General features: G+C 44.3%; 1 protein-coding gene and 1 long non-coding RNA gene across 2 annotated transcripts in view; both read left to right on the top strand.

Annotated features, from left to right (window-relative positions):
• Window positions 1–26,940, top strand: part of LOC144668579 (uncharacterized) — a 181,306-nt gene that overhangs the window by 96,831 nt on the left and 57,535 nt on the right. The window lies entirely within an intron of this gene.
• LOC144668576 (stromal cell-derived factor 1-like) lies at window positions 519–26,534 on the top strand. The gene is made up of 4 exons (XM_078530741.1): window positions 519–681; window positions 8,034–8,151; window positions 19,465–19,542; window positions 24,147–26,534. Exons 1-4 carry the CDS (start codon window positions 615–617, stop codon window positions 24,160–24,162), a joined length of 279 nt encoding a protein of 92 aa, XP_078386867.1. The 5' UTR covers window positions 519–614; the 3' UTR covers window positions 24,163–26,534.

Here is a 26,940-nt window from a genome sequence, read left to right as displayed (position 1 = left end):
CGTCTCTTCATTTTCTGGTGATGCCTACACTGAAGGCGGAGAGATAATTCCTCAAATAATAGCAGAGCTGTGGGATCTGTCCTTTGTGCTAACTCTGCTATCTGGTACATAGTCCACACCAGCACTGGGTCAGGACTGGGCCTGATAGAGCACAATACCTGAATTCCTCATCATCTGGGGACATAATAAATTGATTTTTGCAGAGCTTTTCCAGACCTTAAAGAAGCAGATTACAAGTGAACTAATGCTCTTCTTCACAGGAAGACTGATGCCTGAACGCATAAGCTGACATGGCTCTGGTTGTGGACTAGCATGGTTAAAAAAGGGAACAAAGTGGCAGACTTTCACAGGACACTGCCCGGTATTACGTTTCTTTAGTCTTATTTCATTGGAGCTGAGTCTATTCCAGTTATTGGAAAAGAAGTGCAAATGTAATCGCCTTGCCAGTTTTTGATAAACTACCATCCTGGGTATTCCCTCTTCATCCAATAAAAAGTTGGGATGGGGGTGGATTCTTTCCAACTGCAGAGCTACATTTAGCTGGAAATAATTTGAATTTGGGATTTCTCAATCTGTAGTGGCTGTGCTGTACAAAGCTCTCCAAACCATACAACATGAATGTGAAAAATTGTATGTTAATAGCCCTTCTGGTTGGGGTAACCTGCATCAACTTATCTTGGGGTAAGTGACCATCCCTTAGTTAATTGCTGATATGTATATTACAATAAGAACCTGATTTTGAGCACTCATAACACATTACTGTTCAGTATTATTCAGAGTGTGAATTTAAAAATGTGCTTTATGTAAAAAGAAATGGATTAAAGAAACAAATGGGTAACATAGAAATAAGACCAAAACAAAAAAAACTGAGAAGGAAAGTCACTTATTATAAAATTGTTTTCAGTTAAAGCATGTGCTTGTGTGTATCCAGATTTAGTTCTGATTGCAACTGGCACGAACGAAGGCATTTTCCAAAAATACTGAAACTCCTACAACAGGTCTTGTTTCTCTTTTAAGGCGACCTACAGAAAATGGGGTACAGATGCATTTTGCACCCATATTTAGATAATGCTTGATATTTGTTCAAACTTTAGTGTTCTAGGATCAACTTTCAGTGCACTATTTGAATAACATATTAAACTACTTTGGCACAATGATACTTAAACTCTTGCTGCATTTCTAAGCTCTAACACAAATTGTTCAACTAGTGTTTTAAACTATGCTTTAATAATGATCTGTCTTTGGAGCCTCATTATCTTTGAGTAGGTTTATTTGTGTTGCTATTCTCTCTTATAATGAAAGGATTTGTGCTTTCTGAAATGAAGATCTACTTGCAGCCGAATGACCTTCAGAACAGTTTGTTGCTCAAGTATATTTAATTACACTTCGATAATCTGATGATGATGCCAGGGACACAGGGACTGTCTAACCACTGCCTGGATTGTCATGAGTGTGAGAGATCCACTTTGATTGGCAATGGTCTATGCCACCTGAATGAGGGGATCACTCCACTCCCTGGGGCTCATTACCTCTTTTTAGACTATCTGTTTATTGAATCGCTGTCCTTAAGCCTGCCAGAGAAGTTTCACTTATTTCAGCTTCTTTTTAAAAAAAGAGACTGTTCTGCTTTAGTGAATATCTAACTTGAAGGTTTCTATAAAGTGAACAACAATTGAAAATTCTGCACTTTTTAAATTCTCTAGACACGATTTGCCAGTCAATTTTCAGAAAAGTCATCCAGTTTTAAACTATGCAACAAGGGCAAATCTGGGGCAATAATGGCGTGGAACCATTTACCCTGATACAAGGTTTCTCAAGCAGGAGGAAATTTTAAATGGGTAGGAATTTTGTCAACAGAGGAAACCTGGGGATGCCTGGGTTTGCGCAGTTTTTGGCAAATGAGTTATTTAATGACGCTTCTGGTAATGCTTTAAAGAGAACATCCAACAGGGATGATAGCTCCTCATTAACATTAGGTAGGTCATTTCATGGGTGCACACTGCTTGTGTTCAGCTCACACTTTAAATACGCATTGACAGCAAGCAGGGCGGCTTGCCACACGCACTCATAAAATTACCCCTTAGGTGAGCACAAATCTGTTGTTCCAGTAAATATCTACATCTGCTTAAAGATTGTACAAGTGGCATAAAAATAGATGCAAAAGAGGTCGACCTTGTTTCAAATCAAGCTCCCTTTTAGTGCACAAATTCATTATATGCAAGGTAACAGTGCCATAAATTTTAGAAGCAGCTTTTAACATTGATTCTGGCAAGCTGCAGGTAGCTATTGGGGGCTTTGCCTCCTTGTGTGAAATGTGTCATTGTCACTCGATGCATTAGTCATTCTTGTAGGCTTCAGTTTTAAGAAAGCTTAGTCTCTGAATGAACGGAGCCGTACAATGTAACTGGCCACCTGGATTTTCAAACTTGTGCCAAAGTTACCCGGATGTCTCATGATATCTGCAGCCTGTGCCTGCTGTGCACTCTGAGTGTTTGCTGTGTACTCTGCAAATTGATTCTGTTTGCTCTCCTGCTCATCTGCCTTCTCATGGGAAAATATGACCTCACCTGCTCTTTCCTCCACTCTGGAATGCCCAAGTATTAAAATAGACTAACTCCTCCTTAGAATATCCAAGTATTGAGCCGGCGAGCTCTCTGTGTATCCATCTGTACTTGATGTATGCTATGAGCGGATGGAGTTTATTGGGGAGGCTTTCCTGCTCCTGCTCTGGGTGCAGTCGATCACCAGGGCTCAATAAATATTAGAAAATCGCCTGGTTTGGAGTGGCATCGGTAAAGGAACCTGCTGAATTTTCCTCCATTTGAGCTGTGGAATGAAAATTGGGTGGGTTCTAGTTGCAGGCACGGGTTCCAATCTGCTAGATTTCCCCATATCCACAGACCCCAGGTGATTGAGAGTGCCTGGGCACAGAACCAAGGGAATGTTCTCTTTTATTTTTACAGCGGGATTCCTAGTGATCACAACTCTTGTGGAATTTGCAGTACTGTCATGGCTGTGGATAATGCTGTTAATTTTTTTTTAGGCACCGCACATGTTTTAATGTCTCTTTCACAGTGTTTTAATGGTGTTATAATATCTAGCAAACTATGTAAACTGACGGATGGGAGTTTAATAAAACCAGCTGTCCTCACCAGTTACCATACATTTATGGTATTTCTTTGGCACAGTCTCATGCTTACAATGCCACCTGCAAAGGATAACTTGCTTTTGCAAAGCATAATTTTTCAAAGAATTGTTAAAACTCAAAATCTACATAGGGGCTAAGTAAAATCCCGTGGATTCCATGCAATAAAGAACAAAACTTGATTTCCTCTGTCATTGCAAATGTACTTAAAGTTGAGAAGTGTTTCTGCCACACTGTTGATTTCTCCTTTTGCAATGTTCAAGAATGTTTTTCTCTCCTTCCTTTTGATTTTCCTCCTTTATCCCTTCAGTCCTGAAGATGGTGATTTAACCTGTTGGTCAGCACTCCTGTATCTCATTAAAGTAGCCACTTTGTATGTAGGAAGCCTGAATAGTAAGGGTCAGCGGGCTATCATACTATGGGAGGATATCAGAGCTGAGAGGAGCTTGCTTCCACCCAGTTTCCATTTAGACACATTTCCAGCAAGGATCAATGGATCACAATCATGGGCAGCCCATTTTTCTCCTCCGTAATCAACAGAGTGGGGATCTAAATTGACACCTTCCCTATTGGCTCAGTATCAGAATACATGGTTAACTTATCATCTGAACCATCAATAGAACATTAAGGCATTTGCTTAAAGGTAAGATGAACAATGAGGCATTTTAACACTACAGATGTAGAAACACACTCTTAGAAGCTTCTTAATCAAACAAAACAAGCTTTATTTACATGAGAGCTTCTGTGGCTGCTTGTATCCAGCCAGCCCCTCATACAGCCATTTCTTCCTAGGGAACCCCTCCCTAGAATTTATTTCTCCGCGCTAGCCACACATTAGTTTAACAAATAATTAGACCCCTACTCAGTTGAACTGATACTCAGTTGAACTGATCTTAAAGTGACAGTCATCACAACAGTAACAGAATTACCTGGAAAAACTCAGCAGGTCTGGCAGCATCGGTGGAGAAGAAATCAGTTAATATCACCACCTTCAACACCTCTTTGATCCTTTTGTCTGTGACATCTTTTGATTATCTGCTCCTATCACTGCTTGCTTATCCCCACAATCACCCCACCCTCAACTTCTCTCTCCCCCCACCCCCCCACCTTAGACCAGCTTATATTTCACCTCTCTCCTAACTATACTCAGTTCTGCCGAAGGGTCGTGAGGACTCGAAACGTTAACTGATTTCTTCTCCACCGATGCTGCCAGACCTGCTGAGTTTTTCCAGGTAATTCTGTTTTTGTCATCACAACAGTGTTGTTATCACAACATTGGAAAGGCTATGGGATACAGTGCATATCATTTGCCCTACCCTTCTTCACGTAAAGCTAATTGGATGAGATATTTGTCGGCTAACATCGCCTTCTTCAGGAAAGGAGAGCTAGGGAGGAAGGTGAAGGAAGGAGGGGTGTAAAATGTCCTCGTAATTGCGATAATGTGATAGAAATTCTCCTCAACTTCAGGCATATCGATGCCGAGATGAACTTGAGAAATACAATGAGCAACTGATCCTACTTTCACCTTGTACAGCAGTCAGTTAGTTTCACATGATGGGGATTTGACAAGATCAGGAGCCAATCTGTGCAATAATGAAACTGATTACCATTTAACTAGATTATTTTGATGTGCAGTAATTTGAATGCATTTTACATGCTCCAAGCACCGCCTACAGACTCAAGTCTACGATTAACTCCAAAGCCATTCTCAAGAGCTTGCTTTGAGTTGCAGTCAAACACCCTTTCCAAGGTGAGGAGACGAGCGTACAGACATTCTGTACACCTGCTTTCAGAGCGCTAATGCTTCCCGTGCATCTGACATTTCTGTGACAGTTTTACTTCACCCCAGCTGGGCACAGTCCAATCTCACCAGAAACAATCATGTTTGCACGAAGAAAGATTGTGTTGAATAATAGATCGACAGCCACTTAGTTAGTGTAATTAAGCCCTCAGGATCTCAGGTTCAGTCTGTGCTGAGCAATTTGACCTTCATCAGGTGGTGGGTTGGGCTGCAAAGGGGTGAAGCAGTCTTAGTATCTGCTCTTGATCAACATCCAAAAAAAAAAAAGCATGTGTGAGAAAGATCAGATGATGACAAGATTGGATTGAACTGTGATTCTCTGAGATCATGAAGAATGCTTACATATCTTCCTGAATTTAAACACCAAAAATAGGGCTACAGGGAGGGGAGTGGCACTAAGTTAATTGTTCCTTCAGAGAGGCTGCACAGACACAATTCTGTGACGATACTTACTGTTAGTATCAATCTTGCCAGGTATATAACGGTTGAATCTCCTGAAGCATTTTATTATAAGCATATACTCTTATCGTGAGAGATGCACTAAAATCTTACTCAAAGAACACTGGGGTTTCAAAAATCTTCGCTGAACCCAGAATATTTAGCTAATTCCGTCTTTATCATATACAAGCTTTAAAAAGTGTGAGAAATCATTCTTTGGAACATCACAAAACTCGTTTGCAACCCAGATGTCCTACAAACTTGCCAAGGCTGTGTGTGTGGCTTGAGGAGAACAAGTGGAAATTTATAATTTTACAACTTTTTCTGCTATTTGTCATAGAAGCTATGCAAATGCTTAACATTAATTCTTTGTAGCCTGGCTGGAGACAAATGTTCATATGAAGACCATTAAAGTTCAGTGGGATACGCAGGAGCACTATGCTAGGCTCAGGAATATCTAAACATCGGTGGCTTTGTGTTACTGATCTTGGATTAATGATCTGGTAAAGAAGATCATACAATGAGGGAGCTGATGCATAAAGGGTTAACCGTTACTACATTGCATTTACGTTTTTAATGCATGTTTTCATGTCCCATTAAAATGAAATGTTTACTGCTTTAAGTTGAACATCTGAAAAGGGACAGTGATAAATTAGGGTTTGATTTTACTCTCTGGGCTCCTTTCCAGGGGAGTGTACAATAACTGCCAGAAAATATACAAACCAAACTCTTCACACAATCACAAAGGACTGACCTGCAATGTACCCCCAGGGTAATTTAAGCTTGGGTCATGACTGATAATGAGCACTGGTTCAGAGCATTATGGCATATAATGCGAAATTCAGCTACGTAGCCTTTTAACAACATGTTTGAATTCCTGTAGTTGGGTGAACTTTGTCTTCCACTAATTGTACCATGTCTTCCCCATGCATTTATACCTTGTGTTTGAAGGCATCAAAGTAACATCTAGCTTTCATCTTACATGAGCCATTCTCAACATACCCCAAACGTTCAGCTTCTGTTGGAGATGTTGATGGAGTACTAAAGTTCTTTCGAACCTGGTTTAGCTGATTTTCCAAATCTCAGTCAAAATAGCAAATTAAAAACGTGACATTTTTAGATTTGAAGTCGAACGGATAAAATATCAAATGTAGCACACCGATTAGCACTGTGAAAACCAGTCTCCAAACTGCTATGTCACCCCTTTTCTGGGACAAGATGAGGACTTGAAATACAACTTGAAGTACTGACTGGCCAGTACAGAATGAGAATGCCACTGCGCAAAAACTGTGAGCAAGGACAGTGAGCATTGCTGTTTTCTTTCAGATCAGCCATCTGGCATCTGAGCTGGTCACTGGCAGCATCTTCCAAATCTCCGACCTCTACCATCTAGAGGGCAAGGGCAATAGATGCATGGGAACAAAGTTCCCCTCCAAGCCATTCACCATACTGATTTGGAACTATATCACCAATTCTTTGCTGTCATTTTGTTCCAAAATCTTGGAACTCCCTTCCTAACAGCACTTTGGGTGTAGGTACAGCTCATGGACTGCAGCAGTACAAGAAGGTGGTTCACCGCCACCTCTCAAGGGCAATTAGGGATGGGCAATAAATGCTGGCCTTGCCAACGACACCTACATCCCATGAAAAACTAAAAAAGAATGGAGGGTAGTGCTTTGATATCTTCTGATGAAGTCCTGTAAACCTTCATCGCTCAACTACCATTATTAAAATTTTAACTGGCCATCCATCTGAGTTGCTGTTGTGGGACCTTGCAGTGCATGAATTGACAGCCATTTTTGCTTGCATACCTACCGTTGCTGCACTTACCAGTAATTGATAGGCTGAAAAGCACTTTGAGACTTCTTGAAGATATGAACGGTGCTATACAAAAGCACGTTCTGCTTCCTCAACGGACAGAAAAAATGCTTGGTCTCTATGTGGGTGGAGGGCAGAGCTGGGGGAAAGCAAAGCTCTCTGTAATTAGTAGATACTTCTTCTTAAAAAAATACATTATATGATAGAGAGTTAATAAAGAAATACTTTGCAAGTTCTTTAACTCTGCCCCATGCAAAGAGAAAGCTCTTTCTGATTTTAAAAATGATATATAACTTCCTTTAAAGTTATCATAACAATTACTAAAGCGATTCATCCATTTTATTTTTCTCCTTTTTGTAAACAATGTGAGAACACACAATATTATTATTATATATTTCTTTCTTAAAAATGTGCTCTAAACTTGTTGAACAAAATGTCAAGGATGGAAATTTTAAACTGCCAGTTTAAATTGTTGGATTCCGTTTCACATTCAAAAAGGTGGTGCACTTTATCATATGGTCTTTCATCACATGTTACAAATTCACATAAACTTGACTTAGTCGTATGTTCTGGACATAAGGAGTGTTGTAGCTTTGTCCTTGAAAGAATCAATCACAACAACCAACAAAGCCTTTTTTGATATTGTGCACAAGCCTGTCTAAGAAACGAATGCTTTGGACCTGAGATCTGTATGACAGAAGTGCAGTTTATGTTCGATGAAAGGGAGAGATGTCCACTCTGCACAATTTGTAGCAGAATTGTACATGCAGTTTTTCTTTAATAGTGTTTATTTTTCTTTCTTTCTCTGTCTCTCATTTCCTGCCTCCCCAGAAAAGCCATCATCCATAATGAACAGATGCAAGTGCAGAGGTGGCACAACTCGACTGAGCCCCAACAGCATTCAAAAACTGATGGTCCTTCCGATTCCAAACTGCCCCCTCCAAATCATGTAAGTTCCATTGATCTATTAATTGAATATTTCATATTTATCTTTATTGCAGCTATCTTTAAAGAGAAATTATTCCCATTGTTCAATTTTCTCATTCCGTCCTGAAGACATTATTAACTCCTTGCTGGATATGTGGAGTCTCTTGATAGTGAGCCAACTGTAGACGGCATAGCCATTAATCCAATCCTCACCTAGACGTTCACACACATACTATCTGTCGGGTTTTATGGATCATTGTCAGCTCCAGGCAATCTGGCTGTCTAACTCACAAACGCTGAGGTCAACTGTAATGCTCCCATTGCAAATTGGCTTGAGTTGAGCCATTGGAAAGGTCTCAATGCTTAGAGATATTTAGGCAAATGAATCACTGGTCTGCGCTGAGCTAGCCCTCTCACCTGGAGCTCAGTGCCCCTGGGCTAAAGATAGAAGAGAAATCAGCCAGGGGCTCCAACTTCTGGGGCTTAGCCAGTGATTCCCACTTTTGAAAATGTGCATGTGTTGGTGTCAGGTAATTGTGATGTCCGTCTTCCGTTAATTTAGCTGGTTGACAATCATTGTCCTCATAGATAAATAAGAGTCACAGCCAGACACACCTGACCAAATCCAGCATCCAATAAAAGGGATGAGAGCTGGAGGGTGAGGGGGGGACCAGATTAATCTGGCAGTGATGTGACCATTCAACATAAAAGAAATGTTCAGAAGTCAGCAACGTTTAATATGTACACTGCAACATTTAATATGTACACTGCAACGTTTAATATGTACACTGCAACATTTAATATGTACACTGCAATGTTTAATATGTACACTGCAATGTTTAATATGTACACTGCAACCTTTTATTCTTGATGCTCATTGATGAATCAGTTGACAACGTGTTAAGTCTGCTTGAACCCTCAAAGCCCTGGAGGAAAGGTTAATGCGGGCTTTCTTATTGATGGTGGCAGCACTCTGAACTTTCCCCTTTCAGCTGTGCTAACACTTTGCTCTATATTTGAAGCCACAGTGAGACTGCTGGGCACTGGCCAAACATATGAAGCACGCGGGAATGTAGCACAGGGGACCACAAATGGGATGGAATTCTTCCAGCCATCATCACAGTTCAATACAAAATAAGAGAGTGTAGATCACTAAAGAAAAATTTTAACAGTCAGGAAGCTTTCAGTAAGAGTGCTTCATAACATAGTGGCAAGACCTCCTAGGCTCCTCTCATTGGCAGGTGATCAGAATCATGCCATTGCTGCCATGAAGTACAATAGAAAAGATGCCCACAAATCCAAAACTCTGTTGCCCGCATTCTAACTTGCATCAAGTCCTGCTCACCCCTATGCTCACTGACCCACATTGGTCTCCAGTCAGGCAATGTCTTTGATTTCAAAATCCTCATCTTCAAATCCCTCCAAATCACCTCACCCCATCTCTGCTACCTCCTCCAGCCCTTCAACACTCTGAGATCTTTGCATCCCTCCAATTCTGTTCTCTGGTACATTTCCAATTTTAACTGCACTACCATTGGCATTCGTGCCTTCAGCTGGAATGCCTTCCCAAAGCTTCTCCACATCTCAACCCCTCTCTTTTCCTGTAAATTGCTCCTTAAAATTCAGTTCTTTGAACATGTTTTTGGCTACCTCCCCTATTATCCCTTATGTGGCTCAGTGTCAAATTATGATTGATAACGCTGCAGTGAGATGCCTTGGGCTGCTTTACTAAACTCAAAGCTCTAAATGAATGCAAATTGTTGTTGAGTGACACCGAAAGGATAGCTAAATGGAAGTGGCTGTAGTAGGAAGATGGGAACAATAAGAGGCCCAAGTCCTCGTGTGTTATGATGAGCCCAAATGCAGAGCTGGCCTTTGAGAAGCCAAACAAGGGGAATGATGCTGTTGTTGATGTGGACTATGTAAAGCAGAATGTTCTGCGGGGGAATATCAGATGGATATGTATCACTCCAAGAGGTGCTCCATCAAAGTATGATCGGCCTATGAGGGATGAAGTCCACACTTACTAATGGATCATATGAAAGAGAAAATAACATCCCATGTTGTATAGTTTTAGGTTATGACATTCTCTGCATTTCTCAACTTCCAGGGGCTTGGATAAGGTACAAAGCAACTTGAATGGAGGGGACCATCCTTGAAAGGCAGCTTAGATATTTCAGAAACGTAAAGAAAATAAGCGATGACAAAATAACAGATTGCTGGTACTTTTTGGGTACATGTGGAGATCTGGCGCCATGCTTAAGTCTCACACTGAGCTGCTCAAAAATCCACATAGATAGAGGCCGTAATTTTCCTGACCTTCAAAAAAATGTTCAGACGCTGGGGCAATTTGCAGATCCCAACCTTGTTTGTGTCACTGGTGTGCCCTGCGCTGCAATCCTACGGGAGGCGGCCTATTGGCAGGCTTTGCTGTCTGATAAGGGACAACGGACGGCAGGCAGGTGTGGGGCAGAGGGGGTCTTCTCAGGGCCAAGATAGCGATGACTGAAGCATGTGCACGAGCTGCAGTGGTACCAGTGCGAAGGGGCAGCAAGTGACTTGATACCATTTTCAGGCTTCTCTAGCCCTGTTTATGCCCGGCAGAGACAGTCAAAATTGGGCCACCCATGGAGTGGGCTCTGTGCTGCATGCATTAGGGAATCCCCTGAGCAACACTGTATCTATTCTGAAGCCAATACAACAGTGTCAGACATTAGCTCCACCTGGGACTGGCAGTGAGAAGATCATCAAATATGGGGAGTGCTTAGTTAACTTGAGGGCAGAGGTTTTCTTGGAGGATAGCTAGAGTGCACCTGTGCACTGGCGGATTTTGTTTTGTTCTTCAGTTCTCAGGATGTGGGCATCCCCGACTAGACTGGCATTTGTTGCCCATTCATAACTTCCCTTGACAAGACATGTGGCGGGTCTTCTCGAGCTGCTGTGTCCATGTGGTGAAGGTGAAGCTAGCTAGGGAATTCCAGCCTCAGTGGAGGAACAAATGATAACTGTCCAAGTCCGCATAGCCTGTGACTTGAACTGTAGAGGAACATGGAGGTGTTCCAATGCAGCTATTGACCTTGTCCCCCTAACCAATGGAGGTTGATTAGAGAAGGGTGGAGTTGGTTAGTGAATTTGGTGGAGGTGGGGTTCAGCAGTTAGAGTGGAAAGACTGGCTCTCTGACAAAGGGTGCAGTTAAATAGGAAGCCAGTGCGTGGGACCTCGTAGGGTGGGGTATGAAGTGGATAATCTCTCCATGTAGAGAGGCTGCCTATTGAAATGGGCAGGAGAGCTTTTCTAAAAAGGACAAGTGAGCATTCCAGTGGATTTTGAGAAAGAATTTTGTTGAAAATTGATAAAATCACCAGGACAACAACTTATATCTATATAGCACCTTTAACATAATAAAACATCCCAAGGTGCTTCACAGGAGCGTTATAAAATAAAATATGACATGAGCCATATTAAGAGATGTTAGGTCAGATGACCAAAAACTTGGTCTAAGAGAACTTTTAAGGAGTGTCTTAAAGGAGGAAAGTGAGGGAGAGAGGCCGAGGGGTGTAGGTCGGGAATTCTAGAGTTTAGGGCTTAGCCAGCTAAAGTCACAGTCACCAACGATGGAGTGATTAAAATCATTTCATTGTAACATTGAAAGCAGATGGAGTTTGATGCACTTGTGCACACAGCAGCAAAGCCCTGGTGACATAAAACAGCCTGGAGTAATGGGCCATTCACACCAGAATGGAGGGGCTACATGTATTACTCTAACATGCCGATGATGCAAGCACCTTTGACACTAAAGCTGATGAATGTCACCTGCCAGGACACTGGAGAACCCAACACCAGGGTGCAAAGAGATCTACCAGCAGGGCACCTCCATGTTCCTGCGCTATCCAAGTCATAGGTCAGTAGCGGCCGTGAAAAAAGCCGTTTTACCCACCGGCCGCAATGGTGGATTTTCGCGCCGTATCATCCCCTTCTCACCTTATAAATTATGTAGCCACAGGAAACACACTGTCTCACTGGCAGGCAGCCTCCGAGTTGCCCACCACGCCCTTATCTCGCTGCTTCGTCACTCCAGCCGCCATATTTAAGCTACAGCCAGGCGCATACTTCTCAACGCTTGCAGCCCAGGACGGCTCTGGTGGAGACATGGCCCCAAAAGCCAAGGAGAGTGCAGCCCTCCCCCCGATTCAGTGATGCATCCCTGGAACACCTACTGAAGCTATGGAGGCCCATTGCGATGTCCTCTATGCCCGCTCTGGCCACAGGGGACCCATCAGTCTCACCACTCCAGCTTGGGGAGGCACTGGCAGAGATGATCAGTGCCAATGCTGCACACAAGAGGTCGGTCATCCAGTGTAGAAAACGGATGAACAACCTCATCCACGCTGCCAGGGTAAAGCAACCATCTATCACTCTATACCACACACTCACAAGGACATCGCGCATTCACTGGCATCTCACTCACTGCCAGCACAAGGGACATCACCACTCACTCTCTCACACACACACCCTCACATCTCCATCTGGCCTCATCTCCTCTGGAGACTGCCTCCTCAGCTCTCACCTTCTTGAGGCCACTTACACAGATCCACATTTGCCCCCACACACACCCTGGGATACCTCCATGCCCCAGTACAGCCCTCACCCTGCAGCCTCTTCCCTTACCTGAGGCCACATCTCCCCATTCCTCAAGCAAGCCCTAGTCCTGAAGCCATTGAAAAGCCACCCCCGCCTAAAGGCTGGTCTGGTAGGTAAAGACATGCCTGTGAGGCCCCTTAAAAGTGGTGTGGCGCTGCCTGTGTAGCCTGGCGCTGATGACCATGAGTGCTGCCCGAAGCGAGGTGGGCAAACAAGCCTTAAAGTCCCGGGTGAAGTGCAGCCCGCCAGGTTCATGTCACTTAGTTGTGAAAGATGTTGGCGTGCAATCACACCGACGTGCCCAGATGATGCAGTGTTGGGGGTGATGATTCCAGTGAGCAGGGCTTGTAATGAGATGCTGAAGTATTGAAGCTAGATTCTGACGTGCAGCAGTGAGAAACGCGGCCAGCCATTGACGGGTGGAGAAAACGATAACTGGTTTCACGACAGCGTGAAACCAACTTTTGGCCTTCTCGCCGTACTGTCCCCCCACCACACTACCCGCCCCCTACACCCGCCGGCCATGACGCCCGATGCCAATGGGGCCGGAAAAGTCCGGCCATACCTTATCATGACTTGTCATAAGGATTAATGCTGGGGCATAAACATAGGCTGAGGTTTTCTGGCCCTGCCCTGGTGGGTTCCCCTGCGGTGGGTACCGCATGTCAGCCGAAAGTCCATTGACTTTGGCGGGACTGGAAGATCCCACCGACGGGTTGGGCCGGAAAATTCTGGCCATAGTCTAGTTTTAGGTGTTCATCCGCTAATATCCTCAACATACTATCAAGACCACTGTCATTAACAGCCAGTAGGCTGCTCCTACCATCCCATTTTGTCATCACGGAGGTTTCTTCAGACTGGGCAGAACCGTCAGCTGAGGAGAGGATGAATGGCATGATCCCACTAAACCATCAATGTCAATGGGTAAGCAAGCAATAGAAATGGCAAAAGATGCTTGGAGGAGTCTCCTCCACTTCACCTCCTCCATAAAATACAATTTAATGCCATTCGCTGGCTTTTGAAAAATGGGCATCACTCCCACCCTGCCTGGTTGAGATGCTGCTGCCTGTTCCAGGTAGGATTGCCAACCCTCTCAGAATGACCAGGAGTCTCCTAGAATTGGCATCAACCTCCCGGTGACCAAAGAAAGCCTTCCAGGAGATTTTCAAGCAATACTTTATGTTGACGCCATTAAGTGAGTTGGGTAGTTTGCTCCACAAATATCACAACCCCTACCTCCCACGCTAACCGTCCCCCCACCCCCCACCTATAATATGAATTGTCCCCAATCAGATTCAGCCAGCAAGAAAACATACTTTAAATATCAAACATTCAACTGTTATTTAATAATAAGAACTGGTGATTATATTTCTTTTCTGTATCAATTTTGTAGATTTGGCAACAGAGTTATGAACTGGAGACTCAGTTCATCGCCTTGGTAACCCTAAGTCATAGGTATGGAAATTAGGCATATTATAACACAGACATGCAATGAGCCAGATAATTGCTAAATGGTCAATCCTTCACTGTCAATTTTTTCTGCATAGTTAGGACCTGAATGAATGAATAATAGGTCTCTCCAAGAAAATGGTCCCATATTGCTGACAAAACATGTCATATGTTTATTTTGGAGTGTAGATTTATCTATGCATTGATTTTGATGAAGAAGTGAAAAGGTGAGCAAGGCTGGCAGAAAGCAGTAATGGGTTTTCTGTCGGTTTTGTTAGAACAGATGAACTTGCGTCTTATCACATCCCAGCGTGTGGAATTTGGAGTGGGGCATGCCTTGTCAGTTCACTGTGTTTCTGCATCCCTCAGCTCAAAAATGCTTTTCCCACAAAGTTGTTAGAAGGCCAAACGGCTAATGGTACGATGGAAGCAGTGAGGCATCCGAGACATTGGTGAACAATAGGACCAAAAGTCTCTCCTCTTAACCAATGAGACTTAAAGATTGAGAAATAAAAAGAGAAAGAACTAAGAAGGAGGTGATTTCGAATCAGGTAGAGAAGGAGAAATAAGGAGAGAGAAAAATAATCGATTAAGTGAGAAAGAAAAGAGAGACGGAGAGAAAAAGTAAGAAAATTTTAATGTACAAAAAATTGGACTTTTAAAAAATCTCCAACACCAATTTACTACCCGAAGGAACAAGAATCCACATTTTTAATTGTTCTTTTTCCGGGCAAGGGATGTTGATTGGCAATCATTAACATTTATTAGACTTAAATTCCTTTGCAAATTTCATGGGCAAGTAACGTGTAAGTGCAGCAATTTCATGTAAATGTTAGGATGGTTAATTACAAAATGGCATTTTTTTGTCACGCTAATGACAGAGCTCTGCCAAATAGGCCAGCAATGTAAATCGCGATTTACAATCCACTGGGAAATTACTGGTTGACTTGTCCCTTAATAATGGTGCCCTTTCAGACACTGTTATTTTTTTCAAGCAAATTCTGGGTCAGAATGTTTCACTTCAAATCAATTACTTTTTGAAGTATAAAGACTGTTATTTACCCTGGCCTACAATTGCAGTAATTATTGCTGAAAAGAGAGATTGCCGATCAGAGTTGATGTGCCAACCAATCAGCACACTTTTTCCCTGCAGTATGAATTGCTGTGATTGTTTGAAATTTGGTATTCTTGTGTTTGTCCTGATGAGTTCAAGGTGAAAAGCTTTAGCTACATGTCTCTCTTTATCAATATTCAAGTTCTGTGCTACCAGGCGGCTGCACTAATCCTGTACCTTCCCTCAATGGGCTTATTTTAAATATAGTGGAGAATTTTGTCAGAATCAATTCAACAAAGTGAAACTGCTCCTGTTACTTCGCACGCAAAAATGAAAACAAAATCTTGCACTACGTTAGCTTACAAATCAGTAAAGAATGGCCTCTTGAATGATCAGCTGTTCCAGAGCCCGCTGAGATCATGGGCAGATTGACAGCCAACGTCTTGTGACAATAACTGGAGGGCCAACATTGAGAAAACTGAGTAGCAAGTAGCTGCAATGGGGATGGTCAGCCTTCAGCCAATTTACTGCATGTTGCCACTTGGACATTGCAGACAACAGCCATGGGATTGTGTTCAACATTCACTTTTTCTCTGTCAGGATTTTCTGCTTCATTCCATCGAGGGCAGGATCAGCAACAAAGCTGACATCTGGAAACACTTATCCTATCCTACCTCCCAACTGGTTGGCACTGGGAAACACCTTTGTTTAGCTAGATGTCTGAGTGGATTGTTTATTTGGATTGATGACGAGGGTGTTGATCCTCCTGCTTATTTATTTTTCCGGATGAATGCCAAATTGGAAACCCTCCTCACTTCTATTCATAGTCTATTTGGGAATGTTAGGTATTTGTTTACAATTCACTTAAATTCCATTGTGCTGCCATAAGACCCTGTACAGTCAGGAATAGTGTTTAAAATCAGTGAAAAGCATGTTTCTCAGCACTAATTTACTGAATCAGTTCTTATTTATATTCATGTCCATTAAATTTCATTGCTGTAACCATTAAGGCTCAAAACTGTTAGTATAGATTTAGATTATGCTTAACTATACTTCTGTGTTATAACAAATACATTAATAAAATTTCAAAAATTTTGATAGAGAAGCAATGTATTAAAAGCCGAATATATTCCAATCTGTCGGCTCATGGATAAAACTGTATCTAAAATGATGAGTCTCACTTTGTTGGACTGTTTGTGCTGCGGTATTCAAAGTATTGCATAACTCAAAACCTGGTACAGGGAGTGATCCCTGTGATTGAACCAATGGGCCATGGGGCTCATTGTTGCAAATTGCTTCCGTTTTCCCTACATTACAGCAGTGTCAAGAAAAATATCTAAAATATCTCATTGGCTGTGAAGCACTTTGGCATTGCCTTGAGGTCGCGCAAGACAACCCAAAGTAAATGCAGCTAATTTCCTTCATGAACAAGCCTTACTTCATTGGTTGTTTCCATGTCGCTTTTAAAGTGGACTATCAAAGTTTGCTCATCAAAGTGAAAGGTATTAGTAAGAACACAAAATTCAGGAAACATTCAGTAGCATTTGCGGGATTTTTCTCTTTGGAGCATGGCTTCCCATTTCACTCACCCAGCTTTAGAACTAAGCAAGCCCAGGTCAGGCAAAGGACAGTCAGCTTCTGCTACTTTGGCCCAAGATTGTGTGAACGCTTCCTGAGCAGAATTGCCAATGAGAAGCGGATTAGAAATCAGCTTGTTCTGTGTGGACATTTCTACTAAGAACTGAATTGGTTTTTGCCCAAATTCATTTCACAATAATTAAAATGGGTTTGAACTCAGACCCAAATGCTGAAGGTCAGAGCTAACCAATTGCAACATCTGAACCCCTCTTAAAGCATTACTAAATCTTGACTTTTGAACACTGTTATGAAATTCATCATCCTTGTTGTTATTCATTACCAGATGATATGGAGGAGGAAAAGCATTGTTGGAAACTAAAGTAAAGATTATTTTTTTAACCAAGGGTTACGAAAAAGATGACTGAAATAGTTTTGTGTATTAATTTTTGGGATATGGGCATCGCTGGCTAAGTCAACATTTATTGCCCATCCCTAATTGCCCTTGAGAAGGTGGTGGTGAGCTGCCTTCTTGAACCGCTGCAGTCCATGTGGTGTAGGTACACCCACAGTGCTGTTAGGGAGGGAGTTCTAGGATTTTGACCCAGCGACAGTGCAGGAATGGCGATATATTTCCAAGTCAGGATGGTGAGTGTCTTGGAGGGACATGTCCAGGTGGTGGTGTTCCCATCTATCTGCTGCCCTTGTCCTTCTAGTAGAGGTCATGGGTTCAGAAGGTGCTGTTGAAGGAGTTTTGGTGATTGGCCTAATTAATTATAATAGCAAATGATTATAAGCCCAGAAATCAAAGCAGGAAACTAACCTGAAATGCTGCTGAAAAGTTTTTATTATTATTTTATTATGCTCACCCACACCCGCCTACCCTCCCCCTCCAGACAGTGCTCACCTACACCCCCCTACCCTCCCCCTCCAGACAGTGCTTACCCACACCCCCCTACCCTCCCCCCTCCAGACAGTGCTCACCCACACCCCCATACCCTCCCCCTCCAGACAGTGCTCACCCACACCCCCTACCCTCCCCCTCCAGACAGTGCTCACCCACACCCTCCTACCCTCCCCCTCCAGACAGTGCTCACTCACACCTCCCTACCCTCCCCCCTCCAGACAGTGCTCACCCACACCCTCCTACCCTCCCCCCTCCAGACAGTGCTCACTCACACCTCCCTACCCTCCCCCCTCCAGACAGTGCTCACCCACACCCCCTACCCTCCCCCCTCAAGACAGTGCTCACCCACACCCCCCTACCCTCCCCCCTCCAGACAGTGCTCACCCACACCCCCCTACCCTCCCCCTCCAGACAGTGCTCACTCACACCTCCCTACCCTCCCCCCTCCAGACAGTGCTCACCCACACCCCCATACCCTCCACATCCAGACAGTGCTCACCCACACCCCCCTACCCTCCCACCTCCAGACAGTGCTCCCCCACCGCCTCCCACCCCCACCCTCTGGATAGCGCTCCCTCTGCACCCACATCCCCTCTCCCGACTCAGCCTCCGGAATCCCTGGCTCCTGTCCAGCCTATGTCGGAAGAAGCTACATTGTCGGGGGCGAGGGACAATGAGTACTGTTGAGGGTGGGTGAGCTGGGAGGGGTGTGTGGGGCGGGGGGGTGGCTGAGCATTTTTGGGGCACGAGGGAGGGGTTGAAGGGGGTGACCATTTTTGGGGTGGGGGTGTGGAAGCTGTGCAATGTTCTGGGTGACATGGGCATTTAACAACTCTGCGAGTTGATGAACTGAAGACAGATGATAAGGGGCATGTCTTCAGTTCATGATGAAAAGAGGGTCTGTGGCTCCAGTGTAAGTGATGCTTCAACACTAGGGCTACCTGACACTGCTTGCTGCTGGACTCAAACTGCAACTGAGACCTGCAGGCCCTGAGGCTCCAGAGTACAAAGGTAAGTGGGCAGCTTAAACCACAGGCAAAATGGGCCCTCCTGTTCCACTGCTGACTGAAATATCTGGGTCAATGTGTGCGAAAGTAAATTACAATACGCGACAGCCTCAATTGCCTTTACCTGTCTCAATTCTCGCATATTTACATGTATGTTCCCATAGGGAGGGTGAGGCACAGGTTAATAATAGTGGGAACAAGATGTTAGTGAAATTAGAATCATCTGCAATCCTTTCCTCAGTATTTCCCATGGCAGCAAACGTTACAAAATGAAGCATTTTCATTCTCTTGCCAAAACTTTGCTGTTCGGAAGCTAATTCTGTTGATTTCCATATCATGATATTAAACCAGGGGAACCTCTGAAAACTGAAACAAAGCAAAGCTGATGGGAGTTTCCCTCAGCTCCACCGGCTCTGCTTCGAGATTCCCTCTTTGGTGATACTTGGGATTCCCTCGAGTGTTGTTGGCTATGCTGACAGGAGTAAGAGGCAGGCTCCCTCCCTGCATGTTCTGAGGGTGCGCAGGGTACCCACCCTCCCTGTTCTGAGGGTGTGCAGGATACCCACCCTCCCTGTTCTGAGGGTGTGCAGGGTGCCCACCCTCTATGTCCCCTGAGGCTCAGTAATACCCAATGGTGGTGATCATTGATCTGCCTTCTTCTGTGTTAAGTTTATAATGCACTTTGTTCTTTCCTTTGACAGAGCCACTTTGAAAAGCAATGGTAACAAGGTCTGCATTCACCCTAAAACAAGATGGCTCCGTTTCAGAAGTCGACATCTGTAAGGACACAAAACCAGGCAGTTTTCTTCAAATTATTTACACCTGCAGTGCCCCTCACTTTAACAGTGTTGTTGCTTGCGCTTATATTAAGATGTTACTTTGATCAAATGGATTATCGATGTATGATATGTTTAAAGTTGTGTGTATCTTGCGCGTTTCCTGTAAGTGAAACAGTTGCTTCCTGTCACACTGATTTCCATGTGATAGTCGGACATCACGAGCCTGAGAAAGCAAACGTTTTAAACTTGCTGCTTTGTGCTGCCTAAAATGATAAGAAATGGGAGCAGGAGTAGGCCATTTGGCTCTGGGCCTACTCTATCATTCAAACTGATCATGGCTGATCTAATTATGGCCTTAACTCCCCTGTCCTGCCTGTCCCCGATAACCTTTGGCGCCCCCCAACCCATAGATCAAAAATCTGTCTAACACGGCCCTGAATATATGCAATGGTCCGGCCTCCGCTGCTCTCTGGGTTAGAGACTTCCAAAGATCAATGACTCTCTGAGAGAAGAAATTCCCCCTTATCTCCATCTTAAATAGGAAACCCCTTATTTTGAAACTGTGCCCCTGAGTCCCAGGCTGGAATTCTCTGGCCCTGACACCAACGGGTGTCGTTGCAGGTAGGACGGGAAAATCTGGAGAGCCATTGACTTGGAACTGCTCTCCAAATTTTTCTATCCTGACCGCGATGATGTTTGCCAGTGTCGGCACCGTAAAATCCTGCCCACCCCCCCGCCCCCACCCCCAGATTCCCCCATGAGGGAAACATATTCTCAGCATCACCCCTCGGAGTCTTATCTTAGCAGGAATAGGCCATTCAGCCCTTCAAGCCTGCTCCGCCATTGAACAAGATCATGGTTGATCTGGTTGTGGTCTCAACTCTACTCTCCCTTCTGCCCTCCATGCCCCCACAACCCTTGACTCCCTTGGGCTGCATCTTACCTACGTCGGGCGGGCTGGGCGGAAGCGGGCGCAGAGCCTATTGCCATCTGCGATCAGCTGCGCATCCCCGTTTTACGTGGGCAAACCAATTAAGGCCCGCCCAGCGTGACGCACAGCCAGTCACGCTCAGCACTGCCTGTGTGGGCGAGGGGAGAAGGGAGAGTCAGGGCCTGCGCTCTTTCACACAGCAATCTCCCTGAGGCACAGAGGCACCTCAGGGAGATTAAGTTGATGACGAAAGTTTTGAATAAATGAACAGAAAAATTATTTAAACATGTCCCCTCATGTAACAATGTCACATGAAGCTGGGACACATTTGTACATTGAGGAAATTCTATTTAATTATTTTATTAAACCTTCAGGAATCCTCACCCTGCCTGTGGATGAGGTTTCCTGAAAAACGCAAAGGCCGCTTGGGCTCTTCACCTGCCCCCCGCCAACTTTAAGCTTGGATGGGCAGCTTTGTTAATAGGGTTAATTACTTTTTTAATGGGCCGTTGACAGTTCGGCGGGCGCAGAGCCGCCTCTGTGCGGCTGCCGAGTGAACGATCGAAATGACGCCTGACGATGTCGGGACGCACGCCCAACGTCATCTCGCGTCATTTTGCGTGTCGGCGTATGGGGCCCACCCCGCACACCTACAGCAATATTCTGGCCCTTGTCTCTCAGAAATCTACTAATTTGAACTACTAACTGGCGGTGCATTTATTTTCCAAAATGCTGCAAATTTGCAAACTTCAGATTCCCTTAAAGGCAAAATGTTGTTGCCCATTGCCTTAAAGTCTTCCTGCTTGAAGATATTGGCCTCAATTGTCCTTTATTACAAGGGGAATGGAGCACAAAAGTAGGGAACTCTTGAATTGTACAGGGCATTGCTGAGGCCACTGCTTCAATAAGATCACCCCTCAATCTTCTAAACTCCAGTGAGTATAGGCCCAACCTGCTCAACCTTTCTTCATAAAACAACCCCTTCATCCCAGGAATCAGCCGAGTGAACCTTCCCTGAACTGCCTCCAACGCAAGTAAATCCCTCCTTAAATAAGGAGATCAAAACTCTACACAGCACTCAAGGTTATATGTCCCAGGTTAAATGTCTCTTGGGACACCGCAAGTCCAATGCAAACACAGGGCTGGATTTTATGGGCCCCACAGCAGGCCTTGTTTTCGGCGGGGGGGTCACAGTGGGCTGGGGGGATGGGAGTGCGGTGGTGTACGTAAAATATGATGGGTGGCTAGCCCACTGCCTTCCTCCCCGCCTCGACCCATCCTCCATAAAATTCTCTGAAATCAGCAGCCCGCCCGCCTTTTTAAAAAGATAATTAACAGGCAATTGAGATGGTTAACAAACCAGTTGGCCTCAATATTCGCTGATCACGCCATAATAGTGTGGCAGGCAGGTGTGAGTGGGTGAGCCAATTTTTTAATCAGGCTGGCTAAAAGGCAGGAAAGAAGGTGGAGGGGGCTACGTCCTTCAGGAAGTGCCCTGTGCGCACCATGGGCACCTCCCCACAAGATGTTACTGCCCCTTGTGACTTCCTGCTTGGCCAACAAAACTGGACACCGCCCCCCCCCCAAGCTCCCAATCCCTCTCTGTCCAAAACCCAGAACTTAACCTGGATCCGGCCACCATGGCTGTCTTCATCCTGGGACCTATTTGTATTCCAAACAGCGCCTGCTACTGAGTTCTAGTGCTGCTGAGACTGTTAGAGACTACGGGAGAGAGCTGCAAACCTGGAGTCAATGGGAACCAAGGGGAAAACTCTCTGCTGGTTGGAGTCATACCTAGCACAAAGGAAGATGGCTGTGGTTTTTGAACGTCAATCATCTCAGTTGCAGGGCATCATTGCAGGAGTTCCTCAGGGTAGTGTCCTAGGCCCAACCCCTTCAGCTGCTTCATCAATGATCTTCCTTCCATTATGAGGTCAGAAGTGGGGATGTTCACTGATGATTGCACAATGTTCAGCACCATTCGCAACTCCTCAGATATTGATGCAGTCCATGTTGAAATGCAGCAAGACCTGGACAATATCCAGGCTTGGGCTGACAAGTAGCAAGTAACATTCGTGCCACACAAGTGCCAGGCAATGACCATCGCCAACAAGAGAGACTCTAACCATCACACCTTGACATTCAATGGCATTGCCATCACCAAATCCCCACTATCAACCTCTTGGGTTCTGGTCAGCCTGCCATTGACCAGAAACTGAACGGGACCAGCCATATAAATACTGTATCTACAAGAGCAGGTCAGAGGCTAAGAATCCTGCAACGAGTAACTTACCTCCTGACTCCCCAAAGACTGTTCACGATCTACAAGGCACAAGTCAGGAGTATGATAGAACGCTCTCCACTTACCTGGATGAGTGCAGCTCCAAAAACACTCAAGAAGCTCGACACCATCCAGGGCAAAGCAGCCCACTTGATTGGCACCCCATCCACAAACATTCACTCCCTCCACCACTGATGCACAGCAGCAGCAGTGTGTACCATCCAAAAGATGTACTACAGGAGCTCACCAAGGCTCCTTAGACAGCACCTTCCAAACTCACGGCTACCATCTAGAAGGACAAGGGCAGCAGACACAAAGGAACATCACCATCTGGAAGATCCCCTCCAAGTCACTCACCATCCTGACTTCGAAATATATCGCCATTCCTTCACTGTTACTGGATCAAAATCCTGGAACTCCCTCCCTAACAGCACTGGGGGTGTACCCACACCACCTGGACTGCAGCGGTTCAAGAAGACAGCTCACCACCACCTTCTCAAGGGCAATGGGGGCTGGGTAATAAATGACTATTGATTAATTACTATAATTATTACTATCACTATGATCACTAGCCAGTGATGCCCATATTCCCTGAGTGAATTTTAAAAAAACCCCACCCTCACCTACTTAAGGCAGCATATCATTGCCATTTAACATGGGTGCTGGCATCTGACATTTCTTCATTTTTTTACACTATGGGTGATAATAACTGAGCCACACATTAGGTTCCTCCTAGCTTTGTAGTGCTTGTTATGTTCTGCATGACTCTACCTTATTTTGCAGAGATATTTTAGACATTGGCATATGGGAAGCTGTATTTTCTCCCTCCGCCCCCTGCTGATACCTGGGTGGGACTTCTTGCTGCAATGAACCTGTGCCTGCCCACACCTGGATGGACGAACTGAGTGACATTCAAATGATAATCAAAATATGTCATCAGACATATTTTGTGCCATTCTCCTTAAATACTTGTATGGCCCTTCCTTGGCGCCCAATGTTGTGTGGCAACAGAGAGGGGGATTTAAACTTAATAACACAGACCTCAGCACCTGATTTAGTTTCACCAGTGGCCTGGAGTCCTCCGAGGTTTGACACAACGGCCCCTTGACAGAGGTCAGGAGTTCACCGTTGCCGCATCGGTAAGTGCTTGAATTTGGAGCCCAATTCTGCCAAAGCGGAGGATCCAGGGTGTTGACTCAGAATATGTGTCACCTTTCCACATATGCATGTCCAGGGTTCCACTGCTTAAATTCAATAACTGAGGAGGGCAGAATTATCATTCGAAACGAGAGAGCTGAATTTAATACTGCTTCAGGTGTACTTAGTTCCAATGAACAGAAACAAATTTGACCCAGAAGGCACTTGTTAATGACAGCCTCCATTACTTTGCAGGAAATCCATGATGTAAAGGCGGCAAAGGTGTGCTGATCCTGCGTGCTGATGCGACAAAAGAAAAATGTGGCACTCTTATGTATTCCATGCAGACTGCCTTCACGCACTGTATATTACCCAGTAACCAGCAGTCGAAAGTAAACTGTAGTGATATAATTTACAAGCTGAATGCCTATAGCAATACATGGTGACTTATGTCTTAAGGTTCACTGTGACGATCGTCTTTATTAGTCTTTCATCTACGTCATGTTAGCCTTATGTTTGAGCCTTTAAAAAGAAACATATGAAGTCAAGCGTGTGCATCGCAATTAAAGGCAGTGGTTCAATCCTGTAGTTTTGATGGGATTCAAAAGTTGCCAATGTGACACTGAAACTTGCTGTCTTTGCCTATTAATATACATGGATCTAGCTGCCCAACAGCTTCAATCAATCAATTCAATTTTATGTCCAGAATAAACATGGTCAACTTCATGTCATCTCAAAGATGCAATTATTGCATAACAGGCTGGGGTTATTTTGGAGGTCCCCCCAGTCCCAGCTGTGACTCCAGGGGGAGACTGATGGAAGTGGCTGCTTACCCTGGGGATGCATTGGTCTCCCACCAGGGTCTCCAGCTGGGGACTGGTGGGATTAAAGTTGAATTCACAAGGGGCAGAGGTTACAAGCACACTGGTTGATATTTGCAGAGACCTGCATTTGTATTAATATCAAAGAGCTTGCAGGAGTTTATAAAGTTGTAGAGCGGTGTGGTAGAACAGGGTATGTAACCTAAATGCCACAACAGCGAAGAATTCACCTTAATTGGGAAGCCAAATGCATCATTCCACGGTGAGGCTTTGGCGCCAAAGGGGAAATGATGCATCCATCCCAGTAGACAGGGCAAGGAAACCTTGCAGGAAAAATAAACATAACAGCAGTCAATGGCAGGCCCACAAATCATTAATAACAGTCAGAAATGTTTGGGTGAGAAGGTAATCTCTTGGCGTTTTGGTCTGCTTCTCGCAAAATATAAACATATGTTGATAATGCCAAAAATAATGAAAAATATTTTTCCTCATGTGTTTTAACACATGCAAAAAAAAAAATTCAAGCTATTTCTTTCAATTTGGGCATTTTGCATTGAAAGTTGCCTACGTGCCGAGGAATGTCTTTCAGAGTGTTCGTTTGGGTCTGTTGTCAGTCGTCTCACCCTTGAGTCAGAAAATGATGGGTTCAAGTCTCGCTCCAGGGAGTGAGGAAAGAAGCTAAGATTGACATACTGAGTCTTGTACTGAGATCAGCTGTTAATACTGGATCCGATCTCCCTTCTTACGCAGACGTTAAAGATCACACAACAATAACTGAGAAAGGTCAGATGTTCTTCTGAATACCCTGACCCACAACACGTTCATCAATCATGCACCTCATAGCAGTTTGAAGGGTCTGGCTGTGGGCAAAATCGGTTTGCAATAATGCTGACTTCATTTCAATTTATTGTATGCAAGGTGTTCTTTGTAGCACTCAGACAGCTGTGCTGAGGTACTTGTAAATGTAAGTCCTGCAGAAAACCCTTGCGGAAGATTTTTGAGTGAAGAATACCAAGTGCAAAGCGGTTTTTGGCAAAAAGTATGCAAGAGAAAGCATTTAAGCAATTTGGGATACATTTAAAACATATATACATTAAAATCGTATAATCGAAAGTTACTGACAATAAGATGTATGCTGCGACTATTATTGACATAGATTCAATTATATTAAACCGTATCAAATTCTGGGGGATTGGGTGGGCGAGGAAGGTAGATTTATTTAGAGGAACTTAAAACAGGGTGGTCTGAATAAAAAGTGAATTACTTTCAGAAATTGGTCTATAGGACCCCAGGGAACAAGCGTATTCTATAAGTCGGTCATTATAAGCATAAATCTGCACAATGGTAACTGATTTCTCTCCCTTACCTAATGATCTGTATCAGCTATTGATTTTGTCCTTGAATATTCTACATTGTTTTCTAAATATTTCACAAATATGGTAACAACCAGTAATTGCAAACGCTGATGCCTTTCTGTCTGACAGCATTTCTTGAGTCAGGATTGCTCATTGTAACACAATACAATGCCATTTTTATACGGTTCCCTCTAATTCTTTCTAAATTTACAAAGCCTTTGTGCATACTCCCAGGAGTTCAGGTTGCTTTGTTTGTGGCCTCTGTCTGACTTCCTGCACCGAACCTATGACCGTCGCAAAGGAAAGTTAAAAGAATTTGTCAAATTAAGGTGGCTTATGGAGTTCCTTGTGTGGAGGGAGATGTAACTGCCGCACAAAAGCTTTCTGTTCGAACAATGGGAAATGCCTGTACAATGTTTGAGCACTCATTTGCATTATTATACAAAATAAAAGCATTTTGAATTTAACGTTTGCCCTATTCACTGAGTATGTTAATGGCTGGAGGGCAGAAATTGCTGTTGGAAGCGTTGGGCAGAAATTTTCCCTCGGCGGGCGGGCGGGCGGGCAGCCGACCCGCTCGAGCGTGAAATGACGCGCGTTGACGTCGGCCGATTGTGCCGACGTGAAAGCGCGGTCGCGCCATAGCCCGGTCGGCGGGTGCGTGCCGGAGCTGACAGTGCGCCCTCCGATAATTAAACGGCCTGTTCAGGCCATTGAGTTATCAATTAAGGCAAATGTTTTGCTGCCCGTCCAACCTAATGGTTGGCGGGCAGGCAAAAAGGCCTTTGTGTTTCTTTGGAAACCTCATCCACAGACTGGGTAAGCTTTCAAAAAGCATATATAAGTATAATAAAAACTTTAATTTTTCATTAA

This window comes from Cetorhinus maximus, chromosome 27, assembly GCF_964194155.1.
Source record: "Cetorhinus maximus chromosome 27, sCetMax3.hap1.1, whole genome shotgun sequence".
NCBI lineage: Eukaryota > Metazoa > Chordata > Chondrichthyes > Lamniformes > Cetorhinidae > Cetorhinus > Cetorhinus maximus.
This window is presented reverse-complemented; position numbering and strand designations above follow the sequence as displayed.